Consider the following 19,466-nt stretch of genomic DNA (forward strand, 5'->3'; position numbering starts at 1 on the left):
GAATTTTTTTTAAATGTGCCCCAAAAATTTGGGGCCAAAGTGCCTATGGTTTTAAAACCCAAATTTTCAATAATCTCAATACATGTAGAGACCATTCGAGTTGACTTATATTAGCATGAGTTGTCCTTGATAGAGCGAATCAAATCCTTCAAACTTGTTCAAATGGATTTGATTAATGTATATTTATATTAAAAATAATTGTTTACCTTGCTATACACTAGATTAATAGATTATAAAATTTCATCTCGTCATTTTAAATTTATTAGATCACAAACATTTAAATTCTTAAATGTTAAAATCCAATTTTTGAACCCTTAATACACTATGTGAAAAAGGGTCCATCGAATTGGAAAGGTCCTCTCAATGCTCTAATGCCCACACCAGATATGGACCGATTCATCCCACGACGTTCTGAACCCAACTCACGTACCGCTTTAATGGGCGAACAACCCAACCCTTAGAAGATACTTTAGTCCCAAGTGACGAAGAGTCGACATCGAGGTGCCAAGCCTTTCCGCCGCCCTTATTTGTTTGTGCATGTTTCTTTCTCCCATGCCTTCTTTTCTAGTAACAACCAACCAACTATCTCGTTTAGTACCTCTTTTTCACGTGGTTTTTAAAGGATAGTGACAAATTACCCCCTTTTCACGTAGTGATACTCGATCAAATTCTCAAAGTTGATTGTGTTTTTCAAAATCTTGAATGAGATGACTCTGTTTTGAACAAGTTATTAATTAAGATAAGCCATTTGGTGCAAGCATTTGGGGAAGGTAGAGAGAAACTTATTACCCTTTAATATTCATCCCTCTATCCTAGCATAATCATCATGCATTGGATATTGATCTATGGTTCAAGTTTCATGGGTGGCAGATTTTACGATCAATAACTAGCTAGGAGAGTCAAATTTACCAGTAATCCATTGCACACCAAAGGTAAATATCATTGAAAAGACAATACATGATGTTCATATATATAACCTGAAAATTATTGTAAGATCAAGAACTGTTCCTTCTAATCATTTTAAGCCAATTATACCCACTAATCTTAAAGGGTTAAAAAGCGCCTAAAGTGTGATGGATCCAAACAACTAAATTACAAGACATAAGTGACATAACCAATTTTTTTTTGTGTCATGATTTTCTGAACACCCCCCTCCCCCCAAGGCCACATAGCCACGTACTCATACAAAAATCATAGATTTTCTTCGGGATACACAATTGCACATCTTCATAAATTTGTGTAGTTTTGTATCCTAAGGAAAAAATCTATGATTCTAGCACATGCTACGCCAGGAGGGTTAGGGGGGAGTCAGACAATCATTATTCATTTTTTTTACCAAGTTGTGATGAATGCACGCAATAAATCATACATGGTCTGTACACAGTTGACATGGCAAGGCACAAAAGATAGATCTTTTTCTTTGGGATAGACAAGGAAAAAAAAATCTAAGGTTCTATGCCCTTTATCACATTATCCGCGTATGATTAACGGCATGCATTCATCATTATTCTTCTTTTTTTTTATCAAACACAATGAGCCCCCATGAAGGGAACCTAGAAAATTAGTCTAACAAAAGAAACATACATATATTCTATACTACTGTAAAATCTTTGAGGAGTCTAATGTACTGGACCAAAATCAGGCCAGTTTTTGAAAGCATTTGGGGAAGAAAGAAAGAAATTAGGAAACACAGGGGAAGTAGTAGAAGGCATCGAAGGCTGCGGCGACATTGAAGATGACACTCCATGACCAAGACCCATATGGAAATGGTCTTCCTTAACCTCATTGTTCTCTTGGCCTTTATTCAAATCTATGGAAGATATAATCTCACAAGATGTGTACTCCTCAACCATTACACTAACCGAACCACCTCCTCGAAGGGCATAAGAATAAGAAGAAGAAGACAAAGAAGACGACGATGAAGATGATACTAATGATGATGTTGACTTTCCTGTAAGCTTTTGTACTAACTCCATAAAATCTTGAGGTCTAGTGTGGATAATATCAGGTGATTTTAGATGGATTACAACGGGTCCACCACGATCGTTTTGTTGTCTAGATGGCTTCTTGATCATACAAGACTCCTTGTTTACCTTGAGAGGAGGAGGCCTTGGACCTAGCAATTCTCTTCTTGGGGAGATCTTCTTGATGTTTTTCTCATCAGATGAAGAAGGCATAGACATGTTCCTATAGTGTGGATATCTAAAGTTTACTATTACGAGTTCTTGAATCTAAGGTTCCCACAACTCATGATGTATATATATTTGGAAGTGACAGAGTGAGAGTTCTGATCATGGTGAAAAGTCAAAGATCAATGGTCAACCCTTGAATAGTGTTTTATATAATAAAGATCGTAGTTGTTTTATTTGGAGAAATTTTGGACACCAAGTAGAGAAAAGGCTGCTGAGATTTAGAGATATTAATTATTTCTCTTTCCATCTCAGGCCTTCGTTGTCCAAACCTTAAAAGAATGGGGTTCGTAAACATTTGACTTTCTTTTCCAACTGAATGTGTATAACGTACTCTAAGGGTTTGTATAGCTTTCCTACTCCAGGTTTGCCTGCCACATGGCATAATATCAAGGTTCACCAATATAAAAATAAATATGTCTCATTATTTATTGAAGCTTACGCCAAAAGTTTTGCGTTGGTTGAACCAATTCCATTCTATGATCATTATTTTAGGTGTTAGTGAATTTTTAAATTAGCTATGGACCTTACCTATTCCTCCAATTTTTTTTTTTTTTTTGCTGGCCAAGTGAGATTAGCGGTTGTTTATAAGTAATTAATGGGTATTGTTAATGTGTGTCCTAAGGGCACATATTAAAATTCTTAAATACACCTTATAAAAATTAGATTCCAAGGTGTATTTAATGCATTTTAACATGTGTCCTAAGAGCACATGTTAATAAAATCTGTAATTAATAGGTGAGGTTGGATTTTGAATTAGTGTTATTAATACTCACAAGGTCTATTTTTCAGCGCTTATTGCTGAAAAAATTAAATTCAACACTTTTTTTCAAAATAGCGTGTTTGTTTACTCTATATTTTCAACACTTATTGTTGAAAATAAGTGAAAAAAATTCAGTACTATTTTGATTTTGAAAAAAAGTGCTGAAACAATAAGTATTTCAATTTTTTCGACATAGAAAAGTATGCCCTTCGTTTTTTTTTGAGCATGGACAAGTATGCCTTTATTCTTAAAATGATATTATTACCTCTTATATCCCATGGATAAGTATATAAGTACCCCACAAATTAATAAACCTACACCATGGCTAAATTATTATTTTTTATATAGGTAAAAAGTTTTAGAATGAATTGATTTTGATGAAGATGATCTTCTCATTAGTATATAAACACCCCACAAATTAATAAACCCACACCATGACTAAATTATTTTGTCTTATATGAGTTAAAATTTTTGGAATAAGTTGATTTTTAATGAGGATGATCTCTACAATGAGGAGATCATCCTCACAAAAAATCAGCACATCTTGAAACTTTTAACCCTATCAAAATAAGTTCAAGAATTATAAATTGTCCTTTTTTTTTTTTTTTTGAAAATTATTTTTGACAAACTTAGAAGTTTCAAAATGAATTGATTTTTGGTAAGAATGATCTTTAAACCATATAAACCAGTTTCAGCAATGTGTAACAGACATGATTCAGCATCTAAACAAATAACTTTTTCAGTAGTTAAATTCAGCGCTTATAAGTTTCATTGCTTAATGCTATTCAGTACTTATTTTTTTTAGTTTAACAAACAACACCTTAGTAAGTTGGCACCTTTATCCTCATTTATTTGGATTGGGGTCTATGATTTAGCATAATAGATAATGAGACAAATTGATCAAAGATAATGAATTCCTAAGCACTTTATTGTACCTCAATTCTCTTTTATAGCTAGTATTCATCTCAACTCATCAAAGCCTTTCGAATTCGATCTGGGCCCAAATCACCTATATGCTACGAGGCTTCTATGAGCTAATGATTCAAGTATACAAATCCAAGGGAAACGGTATTCAAGTCACCAATCAAGCTATATGGGACCCAGAGTTGGGTAGCTACTCAGCTCCTGGAGTACAAGATAATCATTTTGTTTTTCTTCTTCAACTATGGTAGAGGGCAGACACTAGAGACCAGGAGAGAAAGTCAAAGTAATCAAATATGTCATTAAATTTAATTAAACAAAACAGAAATAAAGAAAGAAAGAAAAAGAAAGGGAGCAGGCCATCTTATACTCATCAAAGCCGAGTTTTTGGAATTTTGACTTTTCAGTGTCATGGACCACCCTATGTCCTAGGTTCTGTTTGAGTCTTTTGACCGCTGAATTGATGTGACTGGGCGGACCCAACCGGAGACTAATTATTTGTTCAACGGCTCAACCGGCACTCGGTTAGGCTCGACCACAATTTCTAAGCTCTAATTCAAAATTCAAAATTGAGGTCAACCGATATACATCTAGCTAGGTTGAGTTTGAAAATTAAGTTTAATGGTACAACTTACTTCGGTTTGATTTGATTCAATTTAATGAAAAATTAGAATTAGAATTAGAAACGAATCAATATAAGTCAGTTCCACTAAATTAGAATCGAACCAAACCAAATTATCATTAGAACTGAATCAAATCAAGTTGAATTAAGGTCGATTCGATTCTTGGGATTGTCAATATCCAATAAAGTTGTTTGAAAAAAATATATTTTTAATGAAAAAAAAAGTAAATAATAAAAATAAAATTTCATAATTCATATAACAACTCACTAATTTTTCATTAAAATATCATTAATCCATCCTTAAAAACTTCATTTAGTCTATGTCCTGACTCTTAAAATAATTCATAAAAAATCAATATATATTTATTTATTATATAGAGGTTTGATTCTCGGTTTGGTTCGATTTTATGCAAGTCTTGAACTAAGAATCAAACTAAATTAATCACTTCTCCATTTTCTTAATCCAAACAGAACCGTAATTTGTTCCAAACCAAATCAAACCAGCCCAAAGTTATAGGGTAAATTTAGTTCTCGATTTGAATTGGCCAAAGTTGCACTCTTAATGAAGATATTATATTATTGTGAGAGCAGAAAAAATGCATGACTGAATCCGAGATGAACATGACAACCCTGAGGGTTACTTGGGGAAAAATTACATGGATGGAAATAAACTAATCCCATTATTCCTAAAGATGGAATAGGTCCAACCCATGGCAGGTTAAAAGCTAGAAACTTTTTGACTGGTGAAATATATATTTTGCAGTCACAAAGTCCTCAACTTCAGATTTAAAAGTAAAGGTAAGAATAGGCAATATTTTGTCATTGACAAAACACCATTTTATTAGGGCTTAAAGTAGGTCTGACCGTGGTTGGTTTTGAGTGTATCCATATTTTAATGTGATTTAATTTTTTCTAGAATCAAATTTGTATCCGAATCCAACTTGGATCCTACTTGATAAATCATATCTGAATCATTTTTATTTCACGTAATCGGAATTATTCAACCAAGCTGAATTACTTGAGTCAGATGATTCTGAATCATTCAACATTTTTCTGTTACACTTCTTTATCAACTACTATATTATTCTATTTTATCATTATAATATTTTATTTTATAAAAATTTGTGTTATATTAAAGTAGTAGAAAATAATATTTTGAAAAACCTAAAAATATAATTTGCGAAGTAATATATCATTCTGATTTAGGCGAATATAGGGTTGGATCTGTATCTGATTCAGATCAAGAGACATAAAGCTATATTCGACCCATTTTTTTATTTGAAAATATTCCAAGAGTCCAAACCCGTTAAATTTGGATTTCATATCACTCGAATTTCGAATAAAATCCGACCCATTGTATGCCCTACATTTTATTGCACCTAGCAAACTATCAAAAAGAGAGTTGGCTTTTATCATAGTTTTTAATACTTGTTGGGTCAACTTAAAACTCAGCCAAGTCAACTAGATCCAATTGGATTTCGGGGTGACTTGGCCCCAAAATTTGATGTAACCAACTCATCGAGTTAACTTGGCAAATCAGCAAATCAAGTCCATGGAGTCAAGTCAAGATTATATATGCTATTTTTGTGGAGAACAAGATTTAAATATTTTATTTATTTTAAAATTATTAAAAATAAAAATAAAAAGACATATTTTTAAATTTAATACATTTTTATGACAGATTCTATGACTCATGAGTTGTCAACTTGACTCGAGGGATATTGGAGTTAAGTTGGGCTTTAGAACTATGGAATTTAGTTTAAGGGTGGGGATGATCATGAGATAATAACATTAGGAAGTCTCATCCAAAGGTGGAAATTACATTAGATAGGAAATTGAATTTCAAGGAAAATACATAGTGAAACGCCTAAAATTAGCATGTTTCAAAGGAACATTTTTAATTCGCAATCTAATGGTTCCTTACAGGCTCATGTGCCATGACTTCAAATACTTGAATGAACCATTTAAAGAGGTTTAAAACAAATAATTATTGAGCGAGCAAAGGACAATTGTTAACTATTACCTAATTGATAGGAACCATGGTTTCCAAACTTGTCCAAGATCGAGACGTATTATCCAAGTTGACTCGGCACCAGGTATGGACGAGACGGACAAGTCAATTTTTTGGACGAGATTTATTACCCCACATTCATTTTTTATTCTTGAACGAGATGTCTCAAACCACTACAAGAAATTTGTTCTGTAGCAACGAATTACAACGACGGCTTCATATAAACCGTCGTTATATCTATCTGTAGTGACCCAAAATTGATACCGTCGCTGTAGTGTGTGAACGAAATCGTAAAATTTTCTCTTTCTCCCTTCCTACATTTCTTAGTGATGAGGAAGAAGAGCTCAGTCTCCATTTGCTTCCATGGTTGGCAACAGGTTCTCCCTCTCTCTCTCTCTCTCAAACAAACATACCTCCCGAGTCTCGTTGAGTTTTTCTGAAAGAACCTCTTTGCAACATTTCTGTAAAAACCTAATTCTCATTCTGCACTCTGCAGTCGACAAAAAATCTAATTTGCTCATTTTGCTCCCAATTCAGATTGGTATCTTCCCCTATGGAACTCAAAACCAGATGAATTGGATTAAAAATCCCCTAATTTTTGTGCTAAATCAATCGTTTTGCCTTCTTTCTCATTCAACTCGATCTCTAACGTTTATATCAAATTTGTGCCTCACACGATTTATCTTCTCTATTCAACTCGATCTCTCTCATCGACTCTCTCTCAGACTCTATTGGATTTCACCTATCTAGGGTTTCGATCTCTCAATCGAATTTCAACTCTCCAGGATTATGGATATTCGCATTGAGAAAGCGAGGTGGTTGTTTTGTTGTTGAATCTCAATTGTTAATCTTAAAAATCAAATCCAATTGAGGTTTAATTGGTCGATATTGTTTGAACGTAGGAGGGTTTTGAGGTGTCAGAGGGATCTTCGAAGGCTGTTCCTCCTCGCAATTCTTCCAAGAGAAGCCGAGATGCAGAATTCCACAATTTATCCGAAAAGGTAAAAATTTCCGTTCTTAATTATCTCTGTTTCTCAGGATTTTGATTTGAAGTGGTTTAATTATTGATATTTGTAAATGTTGGACAGAGGAGGAGGACTCGAATTAATGAGAAAATGAGAGCCTTACAGAATCTAATTCCAAATTCTAACAAGGTTTTTAATTTTTTATTTATTTTATATTAATTTTCTTAATTTCGGAATCCAGTTCGGTTTGAGCTCAAATAGCTGACCGAACAATTTGATGTTCTGTTTATGATAGACGGATAAGGCATCGATGCTTGATGAAGCCATCGAATATCTCAAACAGCTTCAACTTCAAGTTCAAGTGAGTAGTTTTCACTTCTCATTGGTAGTAAATCTCAATCCTTTTGATATTTCTTTGACTATTCCTTTCTTGGTAATTTTGGTGTTGTAGAGATTATGATGATGATTAAGTTTTTAGTTTAAAATTCCAATTAATTGGGTTTCTTTTTTTCCTTTTCAAATTCCAAATTTTCTGATGAGGGATTTTAAAGCTTTAGTAAGTTTGGATCGACAAATGCATTGTCCGAATAAACTGACCAAAGCAATTAGTTCAATTTTCTATTACAACAAGTTCAGAATCTTAGAGTCAAAAGTTTTGATTCCTCAGGATCAGTAATTTTATTGCTACTGGAAAAACAAGGAGAAGTCAATTCTCTTATTAGTAAAGTTGGAATGATTAACTGAATGAAAAATACATCTAAGCATCTCCTTAGTTTTGGCTTTTTTTTTTCCCTCAAATAGAATTGTTTTAATCTTATTTTTCATTGAAGACCTCAATATCTTATCCGAAAATGGCCTACAATTAACTAATGATTTGTAGCCTGGAAGTTGGAACGATTGTTATTGTCTCACTCATTAAAGTCTAATATAAAACAGTTATCCAGCTGTTAATGAATAGTTTTCTTCTATGGTAGTTGACTACTGATAAAATATAATGCACAGAGTTTTGCTTTCTCTTTCTCTTTTTATGCTTTAGAATCACTGTGCAGTTCTTATATTGGCTGTTAGTTTTCTTTCATGTATCTCTTCTTGTGATAACTAGTTCATATAGTGTGCAATGTGCTGTTGAAGCATGTCGTTAATTTACATTTCACTAATAACTGTTAAATGATGTAAATCAGATAGGGTATATTCATTTTCTATATTGTTTACTTGTTGTGCTGTTGGTGTATATTCATAACAAGTTCCTGTTTCTTATTATCAGATGCCTTTGACACTGAACTATGATTACAAAGTATTGCTGCAGTCTCTTGTAATCAGGGATTGACTGGTTATGGGTTGAGTCAAAGGGGTGACTACACTTCTCTGTACTTTTTCTTTTCTTAGCTTTTTGGTTGGTTGATACTAGTAGAGAATATTTTAGTAAAATATATGTAGATTTTTATAGTCTTACTCCATATCATGATTTTATAAAACCATGTAACACAACTTGTCTCAATTTGGATAGGGGAATGAATTGATTGCATTGAAGGGCTGGGTATTTATTCTTTTGTAGGTTGGCGATCTTATTGTTCTCTTAAGAGAACTGGCTCATACAGATGCAAATGTAGTGTTTCACATGTGGGTATTGGTATTTCCAATAGTATGGGTTACTTTACACAAGGAAGAACAAGTAGCATTAGCTAAGCCAATGAAAGCTCTTTTGTCGAAATATTACCACAAAAAGCAGCAGTCAAGCAGACCAAATGTTGTGCAAGCACTTCTAGAAGGCCTTCACTTGAGTCGCCCTCAACCTCGGATGCCCGGCTTTATCAGCTAAAAAGTAATGTAATGTTATTCATGAACGACACTAAATGTTCTGAGTCTCTTGCCGAGCTTTATCGGTTACTCAACGAAGATGATATGAGGTGTGGGCTCTCACTTGTTCAGCATGGTTATGACGTAGTGTCTCTGGATAACTTCACAACATTTCAAATGGTGTGTCTATAAATATCTGAGGATTTACTCTAGTTTACCTAACAATTATCCTTATTTCGAAACAAGTTCTTGATACATTAATGTTTCCTCTTGGTCTTTTTGTTTGAAACTAATTGATCGTTCCTTTCATTGGCAAGATTTGGTGGAGAGTTCGATTCAACATGCGTATAGAAATCTGAAAGACATGATTGAAATCAATTGGCCATTGCCAATAGAAGATGTTTCCCTTCCAGAGACAAGCCAGTATCTGCAGTTTACCAATTTCCCAATCATGCATCAAGGTATTTGCTGAAGAGAACATCAAAGGTAACCCATTGGTAGGCCAATGGTCTAATAGTAAGCATAATGCACAGGCAGGTGGTGAATGCCATCATTTGTGATGGGGGTAGGGATCCTTGTTGGAGGTTGCACAGGTGCTGTTTCGGACCCTGTTGCAGCCATCAAGATGCATTATGCCACTGCCGAGAGGTATGGTAGGCAGTCTGGGAGCGTCATTGGGGAAGAGGACCCATGGAGAACAGACGTAGGCAGGTAGCAAAACAGAAAAAAATAACATGTCATGGTAGTAGTATGGAGCCAACAGGGAGTCTGAAGGTTTATCGTACAAAAAATAGGTAAAATTACTGACAAAATAATTCGAGTCTGAATTTCTGCGGACTCGTGACAAGTGGTTATAATTACTCCATGTCCATTAATTTTTGTAAAGTTAAAAATAAAATTAGTAGCTCATCGAGGATGTCTGGTGAGAATTTGTATGTAGCAGTAACATAATGAATTCTAATAGAGTGGGCATTTGGGTCTTTTCATATTGGTTGTTGGGGTCAAGGTCATCAATTTCAAAATATAGGGGTATCTCCAATATTAAGCAATACATGACGGGGCTGATGTAGAATTAAAATTTTTTTTTATTTTTCAAAAGCTTTATAGCGACGGTCAAAACCGTAGCTAAAGAATAATTATTTAAAAAAAAAATACCCTATAGCGACGGCAAAAAGCGACTGTCGCTATAAGTCATATACCCAACGACGTTTTTGTGAATACTTGACCGTCGGTATAACATATAGCGATGGGACTATTAGCGACGACTACCGACGGCCTCCCTGGCTGTCGTTAGAGTCTATTGCGACGGCATTTTCCACTATAGCGACGGTCAATGACCGTCGCTATATCCCGATTTTACTGTAGTGAACGTATTGAAAAACTTGCCTGAGATGACTCAGTATCTTACATGGATGAGATGAGATGTGAAATCAAAGGAACATTTTGGTTGCATGACTAAAACAGAAAGATATCAGTGACTTCAACTCAGGGTTCAATGGTGGAGTGTGTTTTTGAAGACCCACATTTGGAAGACTACTGAAAACCCCTCCTTCCTATTGGTCCATGTGTACTGAAGGGCATCTTGAATTTATAAAAATACCCACATTATCCATATTGGATGTTTTTTCAATACACGTGAACCAATAAGAATATGTGATTTCCAAGTAAGGGTGATTGGAGGCTATAGCCCATGGTTTTTGTAGCTACGTGGTTTTCGTCGTCATGACGACCACAACTACTAAATATTGGAGTCGCCACCATTCAAATTGAAAAGGGGTGTGAATGGTCACCCGGTATGTACCTATCGAAAAATTGTCATTTTTTAGCGTTAGTGACTCGCAACGGATAGGGTTGATCAAACCTAGAGGTTCGGGCAAGCGGCTCGGTTGGAGAAAAGGGAAGGTGTTAGGCACCCCTTTCTCCCCGCCACGTGGCGGTAACCTCAAATAACTCGGTCATTTTGATTTTTAAAAGAAAGTGGAAAGTGTGCCACATGGGTACATTTGTTCCCTAAGTAGGGATTTAATTTTGACTTGATCATAGGATCATCTCATCGATGGAGATGATCCTTGTAGATCCAAGCCTTGAGGTCCATTCATGCTCAACTCATTTAAAATAAAATGAAAAGAGGGGGATGATAGAAGAGGGAAGAAGAGAGGATAGAGAAAGGAAAAAAGGGGGGGGTGTTGATTGCTCCCACCTTGTACTCTTGGACTTCTTCTTCTTCTTTTTCTTCTTCTTCTTCTTCTTTGAATTCTATTTAGTCCTTGGTGAGTTGAGAGTGAAGTTATTTCTCTTAGAGTGTGTTATGAGAGAGTAGTGAGGAGGAGTAGATAGAGTAGATTTTTTTCTTATGGAGACTTGGTGTAACCCTTTTTGGGATGAGATGAGAGGTATTTATAGGTGTTGGATGGGGTTTGGGGGTATAATAGGGTTAAAATGTGAGAGAAGGGGTAATGGTATAGGATTTAGGAGTGAGGGGTGTGTAATTTGATGTGAGATGGAGGGTAGATATGTAATGAATGAAAATGGGTGAGGTTTAGACCCAAATGGGTTGGATCCTACCCAAACCCATTTGGGTAGAGTGTTTGATGGGTTGACATGAGTGATGGTTGGTGGTGGAGTGAGGGTGTAAGAGAGTGGTTTAGAGAATGAGTGTTAGGTTGGTTGATGAGGTGAGGTGTGTAGATTTAGGAGAATGGGTTGTGTAAGAGGTTGTTAAGTTAGTTTTTGGGAGGAGAAAGGAGATGATGCCATGTGGCAATCATGATGAGAGGGTGAGGAATGAGATTGGTTGATTGGTTGATGGGGGTTATTTGATTAGGGAGAGAGAAATGGGTTAGTTGATTGATGATGAATGAAGTATGGGTTGAGTTGATTTTATTGGAGTGTTTTAAGGAAGATGATGGGTAGAGGTATGGGTGGTGATGTGGGGTTGATGATGGTGATGGATTAGGGTATGGGTGGAGGTGTGGGTGGTTGATGATGTTAGAGGATGGGGATAGGTTAGGTTAGGGTAGGGTATGGGTTGAGGTGATTTTGGAGAGAGGTGAGATGGGTTAGATGGGTTGTTTAGAGCATGGTGATGGGAGTGGGTGATTGGATGAGGGAGGTGATGACAAGTGTCATCTTTTGATGTTGAGGGGTTGATTGGTTGATGTGAGTAAGGGTTGATGGGTTGGGTTGTGGGTTGGATAGTGAATGGGGTATGGATGGTGGTTAGAGGGCTTTTTTATGGATTGGGCTTAGGCTTTATAGGAGATGTAGGTTGTTTTGGATTGGACAAGGCTCATTTTGGATTGAATTTTGATAAGGTAGGTTGGTTTTAATGTTTAAATGATGTAGGATTGATTTTTAGCTTAGGGGTGAGGTGAAAAAATTCTAAAAATGAGTTAATGGTTCGTGGGCCTTGAGTGGGTTTAAGGTGTTTGTGGATTTGGAGATGGAACGATAAAGGTTGGATGAAGGGGTAGGCATCCCAAGTCTCGCATTTTGTTTTTTTGATTTTTTTGAAACTATTGATTTAATCAAAATGCCACGTGTTGGCGAACCGGGCTTTCGGGCCCGTTGGGGAATTTATCGATTCTTTGTACGTGAGCGTGAAGCGACGATGTTGAACAGGTGTGGGATGGGTCACTACCTTTTTTGCGGGTCCTTGAGACCACGGGGTGGTCTTAGGGGCATTGATTTAATCGTGGTTACTACTTTTGGTGTTTTGGGCCTTAGGGGCCCGTTGGCCTCTTTTGTTGGAAAATCGGTATTTTGCATGGAGCGGGGTAGACGGGAGCGTGCCGAACCTTTTTGGTGGACCTACTAACCCATTGAAAGGTGTTAGTGGCTTGGGTTTCGACGAAAATATCATTTTCCGATGATTCGGGCCATTGAGGCCCGTTAGTCGAACTTATCGAAACATTATTGTTTTTGGGCCCCTTCGAGTAAGGGCCCGTTCAAATCGAGGTGTCTACTGTTTTAAAACTTGGTTTCATGTCTCGTCTATGTTGGATACTGAGTTGTTTTGGATGAGTTTTTTGGTACGTTTGAGATGCCTCATTCAAAATTGAAAAAAATAAATCTAGAATTTTAAATCTCATCCAAAAAATTGACTTGTTCGTCCATCTCATCCATGCCTGATACCGAGATGGCTTTGATACATCTCGATCTCGGATGAGTTTTGAAGCCATGCTAAAACCCCCCACTAACGTTTTAAAAATTAAGGGTCATTTAGGGTATAATATTTGAGGGACCACTCCATGCTCAAAGTGATGAGTGATGACAAATCCTCTTAACCAAAAGCAATGTGAAAACACTTTTAGTAGTAAGATTTCAAATCTTGCTAAGGGTGCTTGAGTTCAAATGGATAACTAAATTGGTAATCCAACACCACAGCCCTCTGGATTTCATATAAAAACTCATATCCAAAAATTAAAAAATTAATAAAAATGTAATTTTATGGGAGTTTGATCTACAATTTTGAAAATGTATGGCTACAGAACACCCATAAAGCTCCCAAATTCAAAATTAGAATTTAACAATGAAAAATAATTTTTTTTTTAAGGATTGTTTAAATTCATAGATTTTTGTCCTATATATGCATATGGAGTTGAATCATGTTTTTGGAACATGTATTGTCCTTAAAATTTCGCCCATGAGTTAGTAATAAGTACGATATTTATGAGTCAACTCGACAAATTTTGAATCGTCTTGGTCAAATTCTTTAGTCAACATATATACCTGACTCAAACAACTTAGGTCAAGCATTTTAAGCATTTTCCAAAGTAGTACTTGTGCTCCCAAAGTCTATCATTCAAATATAAGAAATTGATCATGTGACTGAAGTTAATGCATTAAGAAATGACTTACTTTTTAGAATCATTTGTTACAGATGATAAATGCCAATTGATATATAGTCTCATATTCGTACAAGTTACTTTCTGTGCATCTTTTATATATCGATGGGCTTTTATTCCCTTTCTTAATGCAATTCAAGAGAAAAAAAATTACCTTCTTTTTTCGTTATAAAGTTTGTCGTCTTTCTTAATATTTGCAATAACAAACTCAATGTTGATGTAAAAGGAAATCAATATCATCGATCTACGATTGACAATTGACAATCGTTAACATTTAGGTCTCCAAAATTGCATTGGACACGCAACTATGGGAACAATTTTTTGGATGCAATTGCGTGATGCATTAAATAAACACAACATGTGAGCAGCAGAAAAATGGTATCCTCAATGTTTTGTGCTAAATACAAAATCCATTTTGCTCATGACACATAGCCAATTATTGTCTTTAAAGAATTAATGGCCTAAAAGTAAATTAGAGGAAATAGGGAGGAACATGCAATATATATATATCGTAAATGAAACTTGGACGAGAGAGTTTGTAAAGTGGAATTGCACAAAGATTTTCCTCCAACACAATACATTTAGAGAGTTGCTATTGCCGCACCAACTTTTACTAACACCATGCCAACTGTTTGCAATATTTTTGTGATTTATATAGGGATTGGTGTGTCATTAGTAAAATTTGGTGTGTCAATAGTAGCTCTCTACATTTATAAGGGTCTTTTGATTATAAGGAATAAAATTGCAAATGAAGTTAGTTACTTTATTGAAATTACAAAAATACCCTCTTTAATCTAAAATATTATAGAGAAATTCTATTCTCACACCAACTTTTACTAAGAACACCCCAACATGTGAGCTAATTCTTTTTTAATATCATATGAATTGGGTAGCTCTTAGTAAAAGCTGGTGTGGTAATAGAATATCACATGTTATAATATGATGCAAAGCTAATTTGTTGAAATTATAAAAAACACCCTTCAACGTCGATATTGAGACAAGGGTTTGATGCAATATATTTTAAATTACAAAAATGGTCTAACAATATATTAAATTACCAAATATGTTATAAATTAGATTATCTATCTAAAACTTTAAATTAATTATAAAATATTTTTATCTTGCATAAATCCTAATTTTTGTAATGCATGTGTGTTTGCATAGACCAGCAAAATTAAAAAAAAAAAAAAACTATAATAAAAGGATCCCCTCCTTCCTTCTATCTCTTCCACCGCCTGGCCTGACTCTCAATCTAGCCAGCGTGATCCAAAGATCTGGGTAAGCTATTCGGTTGGGAAAGGGGAAGGTGTTAGTACCTCGATCCCCTATCCTAAGGGATAACTGCTTTTATATTTGCTTTAAATGATCCTACATACTTTGTAAATTTGATAGTCTGAGTAGCGAATAAGCGAGATTCGTTTTAAATCATGATTTCTATAAGGGAAAGTGGGTGAGTCGAAGTAATCTTGATTGATTGATTTTGAGTAGAAGACTTGATAGAGTAGCCCCTAGTCGTTTCGTTTGGCTATTTTGAGTGAATAATGCACAAGAAGTAATTCCAAATTACTCCCCAGAGTAATAACTAAAACTAGAAACTAGTACCAACAATTCTAACTTATGACGTAAATAACTTATTTATTTACAATTGTATACCTGTGCGCTCAACGAACGATCGGGCAGAGCTTCAATAGGGTCTTGCCTCTATGTCAGGATTCCAACATAACTTCCTTAGTGTTGGGTGAAGTAGGATCGGAAATCAAATAGAAGTTCTTAACTGTTGATTGAAAGTAGGAATTGTTTTTTAGGTGAGTTGGATAGGGATTCAGTTATGTGTCATTTTTTTAAAATTTTTATGAAGGTTGGGGTGAAATGGTTACGATGTCAGTCAAGATTGGCAAAAAATTACTTTTTTACCAAAATATCATCTCCAATTTCCAAAGTGTATTTATTGGACTTTAACGTGTGCCCATAGTTTGGTCCTAAAACCTAGATTTTTCATAATTCACAAGAAACCAAATGGAATGACTCATTTCATCCCTCATCAACTTGGTTTTGATGTCTTTCACTCACTCATGAGTCTTACTAAACAAGATGATCAATGGATAAATTAGTAAAAGTCCAATAGCTTCTAAAGAATTCTTTGAGAGGGGGTAAAGTGGTCTTTAGATCCTAAGCTTTGAATCAATTGAAAGAGAATTAGTACAAATGGCATGTAATTTGGTGCTTAAACTTTGGATATTGTAGACTTTTTACCTATATAGGCTTCTAACAATCTAAGGATAGGAGTGTCTTTGCACATAAATTCTAGAGCATTCTCTTAGATGGTCAACTTATCATAGTCCCTAGAATTAGGTCATTCTACCTTGAATGTCATGAAATCTCTTTGGTTCTTAAAGAAGAGTGAAAAAGTAGAAGGGTGATTTGACCCTAATTAGTCTCAACAAACAAAGATTAGATGAAGTAATTCTTTTTAAGTGACGATAAAAAATGACTTTGTGTCAAGAATAGGGGACAAAGAAGATTATCAAAATACCTTTGGTGATCAGAAATTTGGAGATTTATGACATGGGTACTTAGGGATTAAGAAGGGATTAATTGTGGGAAAATCCAACTTAAGGAGGTTAATGAGGTCATTTCCTATGAAGGATCTTGTGCACACATGGGTAGGCTAACTGCCTAACTGACTTGGTCATAAGCTAGGAATGGCTAAAATAATTATGCTTGGACTTTCTTAAGGAAAGGTCAATGCAATTTTATACTTGTGCACCACAAAACAAAGGTCAAAACAAAAAATGGCCTAGCCATATGTGCCAAACAGCCCAGTTAGGCTTATGCTTGGCTGTTTGGTATTAAGGGTCAGGCAAAAATCCAATTTTCTTCATATTAAAGATTGATATTGATTGGTTTGAGTGGGTCCCACTTAATTGGTCGAAATTTTCTTGATTTGATCCTTAACATTGGGTTCAAATGTATACTCGGGCTTATTCAACTAAATTGGGGTGTCTATACTTTTTATAGGGTAAAACATAATCAGTCATTAGAATCCTAAAAGAAATAATAATCTTTAACTTATTACAATTGCTTCCTCATGAAGAAACGTAAAACAAAAACTACTAATATTAATTAAACTCTTCTAAAATAATATTAATGACTCTTACTGGACCCACAATTAAAATTGAACATAGAAATAGATTAAAGACTAAAATTGAAGTGACTTAATTTTGGTCCAACCTAGTCAACTTGAATTGGTTTGTCAATCCAAGTTGTCTAAGTTTAACTAAGTAAACTAAACTTGACCTTAAAATTCTTTTCAGATTTAATTAGTATGACTTTCTTCTCTTTTTTTTTTTTTTTTTTTTTATATATATTTTTTCTTTATATACTCAGTACAATCTGATCTTTGTATGTAGATATCTTACATCAGGTCCCTATTCTTTAAGAAAGTTCGTACTTGAGTTTGTACAAAAAGTAGAAGAACCAATTTTCAAAAATTAAGGATAAATACCCTTTACATTGAATGTAGGAATGATATGCATGTCGTTGGATTAATCAACCACATAAGCATTGTCGTTAATTTTTTTCAGAATGAGAAGATGACCAATCTTCTTTAACTCTTTTTTATTGTAAGCACCTATCGAAAAGCGATCATTACTTAAATAGACCATAACCAAGTCCCCTTCATAAATCTTGATTCTCCAATGCATGTCTATATTAGTTTTGTACTTGGCATTTGAAGCTTCAAGATTCTTCTTTATCGCCATTACCTCATGCATCTCATGAGTTGTGAATGACATGCTTGACAACCTTCAAAAGCTCAATGAGAAGGTAAAGGAGAATCTTAAAGCTTCAAATGTTAAGTACAAAGTCAACACCAACAAGCTTCAAAGATTTAAAAAAATTTAAAAAGGAGACTTAGTTATGAATTATTTAAGCAATGATCACTTTCTGACTGGTACTTACAATAAAACCAAGTTGAAAAAAGATTGATTCCCTTCGCATTTGGAAGAAAATTAATGGCAAGACATATGTGGTTGAGATAAGTCCTACATTCAATGTAAATGATATTTATCTTTACTTTTCAAAAGTTGATTATTCTACTCTTTGGACAAACTTAAAGATGCATTTTGGGGGCTTGATGTAGGACATCTACATAAGAAATATCATTTTGCCTTTGAATATCTAGATAAAAAAGACAAGCAAAAAAGATAGTGAAGTCAAGCTAATCAAAATGGGCCAGAATTTTCATATCGAGTTGACTCCATCAAACTTGGTCAATTCGATTTAGATCAGTTAGGTCAGGTTGACTAGGTTGGACTAGAATTAGGCCACTTCAATTTTAGTTTTTTAGTCTAGTTTTTATATTTTGTTTTAATTGTGAGTTGACTAAGAATCATTAATAGTGTTTTAGAAGAGTTTAGTACATATTTCTATTTTAGGTTTTTTTAATGTGGAAGTAATCGTAATAAGTTAGAGATTACTTCTTCTTTTAGGATTTTATTTTTAGATTCATGCATTACCCTATAAAAGGCTTTGTCGAACCACTATTAGAACATATTTTCTCTAATAAATTGAGTTATTACAATTTCTCTTGTTCTTCATGGTTGTCTGGTTTTTCTCCTTCAATTTTTTTAGATTTGATTCAATTTAATCAAAGTCTTGAATTATTGATCATTTGATAAAAAAAATCTTAATCTATTCGCTTCTATTACATCAAATGGTATTGAAAGCATGTGAATCAATAAATTCAGTTGATAAACAAGTAATAACTTGTGAAAATGATAAGTTGAAAATTAATTAACAGAATATAAAATTTGTAAAAGAGAATTCAATTGATTTGATATATTTTAAAATACATTTTTGAAGTTTTTCATATATATAACTTCATCATAACAACTTAGAAATTTCTAAAATACTAAAAAGTAGTTTTCCTAATAACAACTTTATAAACCTATTATAATCCAATATAGACACTTCTAAGAACAATCTAAAGAATTAAAATGAATTTAGAAAAAAAATAGAAATTGGAAACAAAAATTAGTAACTAAGCAAAGTAGAAAGTATCTTATATCGAAATGGTTTTTGACTTTGAAAAATCTTGTTACCTCTTAAGTTTGGAGTAGCCACCAATCTTTTTTAGAAATGGGTGTGAATAGAAATTCAAAAAATGATTTTAGAAAATCAAATTTTAGTAATATTATGATGACTCTCGTAGATGGATAATGGTTGGACAACCTAAAGTCTAAGTAAAGAGGTCTCATTAGAGAACAAGGAATGTGTTAGGCACCCCATTCTCTCCACCTTGGGGTGGGTTATCTTTTAATTTGACTATTTTTAAAAGAACGTTTTGAAAG

The 19,466-nt window shown here is 34.3% G+C and overlaps 2 protein-coding genes across 4 annotated transcripts; one reads left to right on the forward strand and one right to left on the reverse strand.

The window, feature by feature from the left end:
• Positions 1 to 1,619: 1,619 nt before the first annotated feature.
• On the reverse strand, positions 1,620 to 2,183 carry LOC147400189 (uncharacterized). The gene has a single exon (XM_086444537.1). The coding sequence runs from the start codon at positions 2,181 to 2,183 to the stop codon at positions 1,620 to 1,622; it is 564 nt and encodes a 187-aa protein (XP_086300663.1).
• Positions 2,184 to 6,683: 4,500 nt separating this feature from the next.
• LOC147400190 (transcription factor ALC-like) lies at positions 6,684 to 8,289 on the forward strand. Of its 3 annotated transcripts, none has more exons than XR_015179224.1 (3): positions 6,684 to 7,321; positions 7,409 to 7,507; positions 7,767 to 7,864. XR_015179224.1 is itself a non-coding variant. In XM_086445791.1 (3 exons), the coding sequence occupies exons 1-3, from the start codon at positions 6,836 to 6,838 to the stop codon at positions 7,920 to 7,922; spliced, it is 303 nt and encodes a 100-aa protein (XP_086301917.1). In that variant the 5' UTR covers positions 6,684 to 6,835; the 3' UTR covers positions 7,923 to 8,289. The 3 variants fall into 3 exon arrangements, 1 of the variants encoding a protein (XP_086301917.1); XR_015179223.1 differs by lacking the exon at positions 7,767 to 7,864 and adding an exon at positions 7,595 to 7,634; XM_086445791.1 differs by having other exon boundaries at positions 6,684 to 6,883; positions 7,767 to 8,289.
• Positions 8,290 to 19,466: the final 11,177 nt, after the last annotated feature.

The sequence above is a fragment of the Akebia trifoliata genome, chromosome 6 (assembly GCF_017979445.1).
Source record: "Akebia trifoliata isolate Shusen 1 chromosome 6, ASM1797944v1, whole genome shotgun sequence".
Classification (NCBI taxonomy): domain Eukaryota; kingdom Viridiplantae; phylum Streptophyta; class Magnoliopsida; order Ranunculales; family Lardizabalaceae; genus Akebia; species Akebia trifoliata.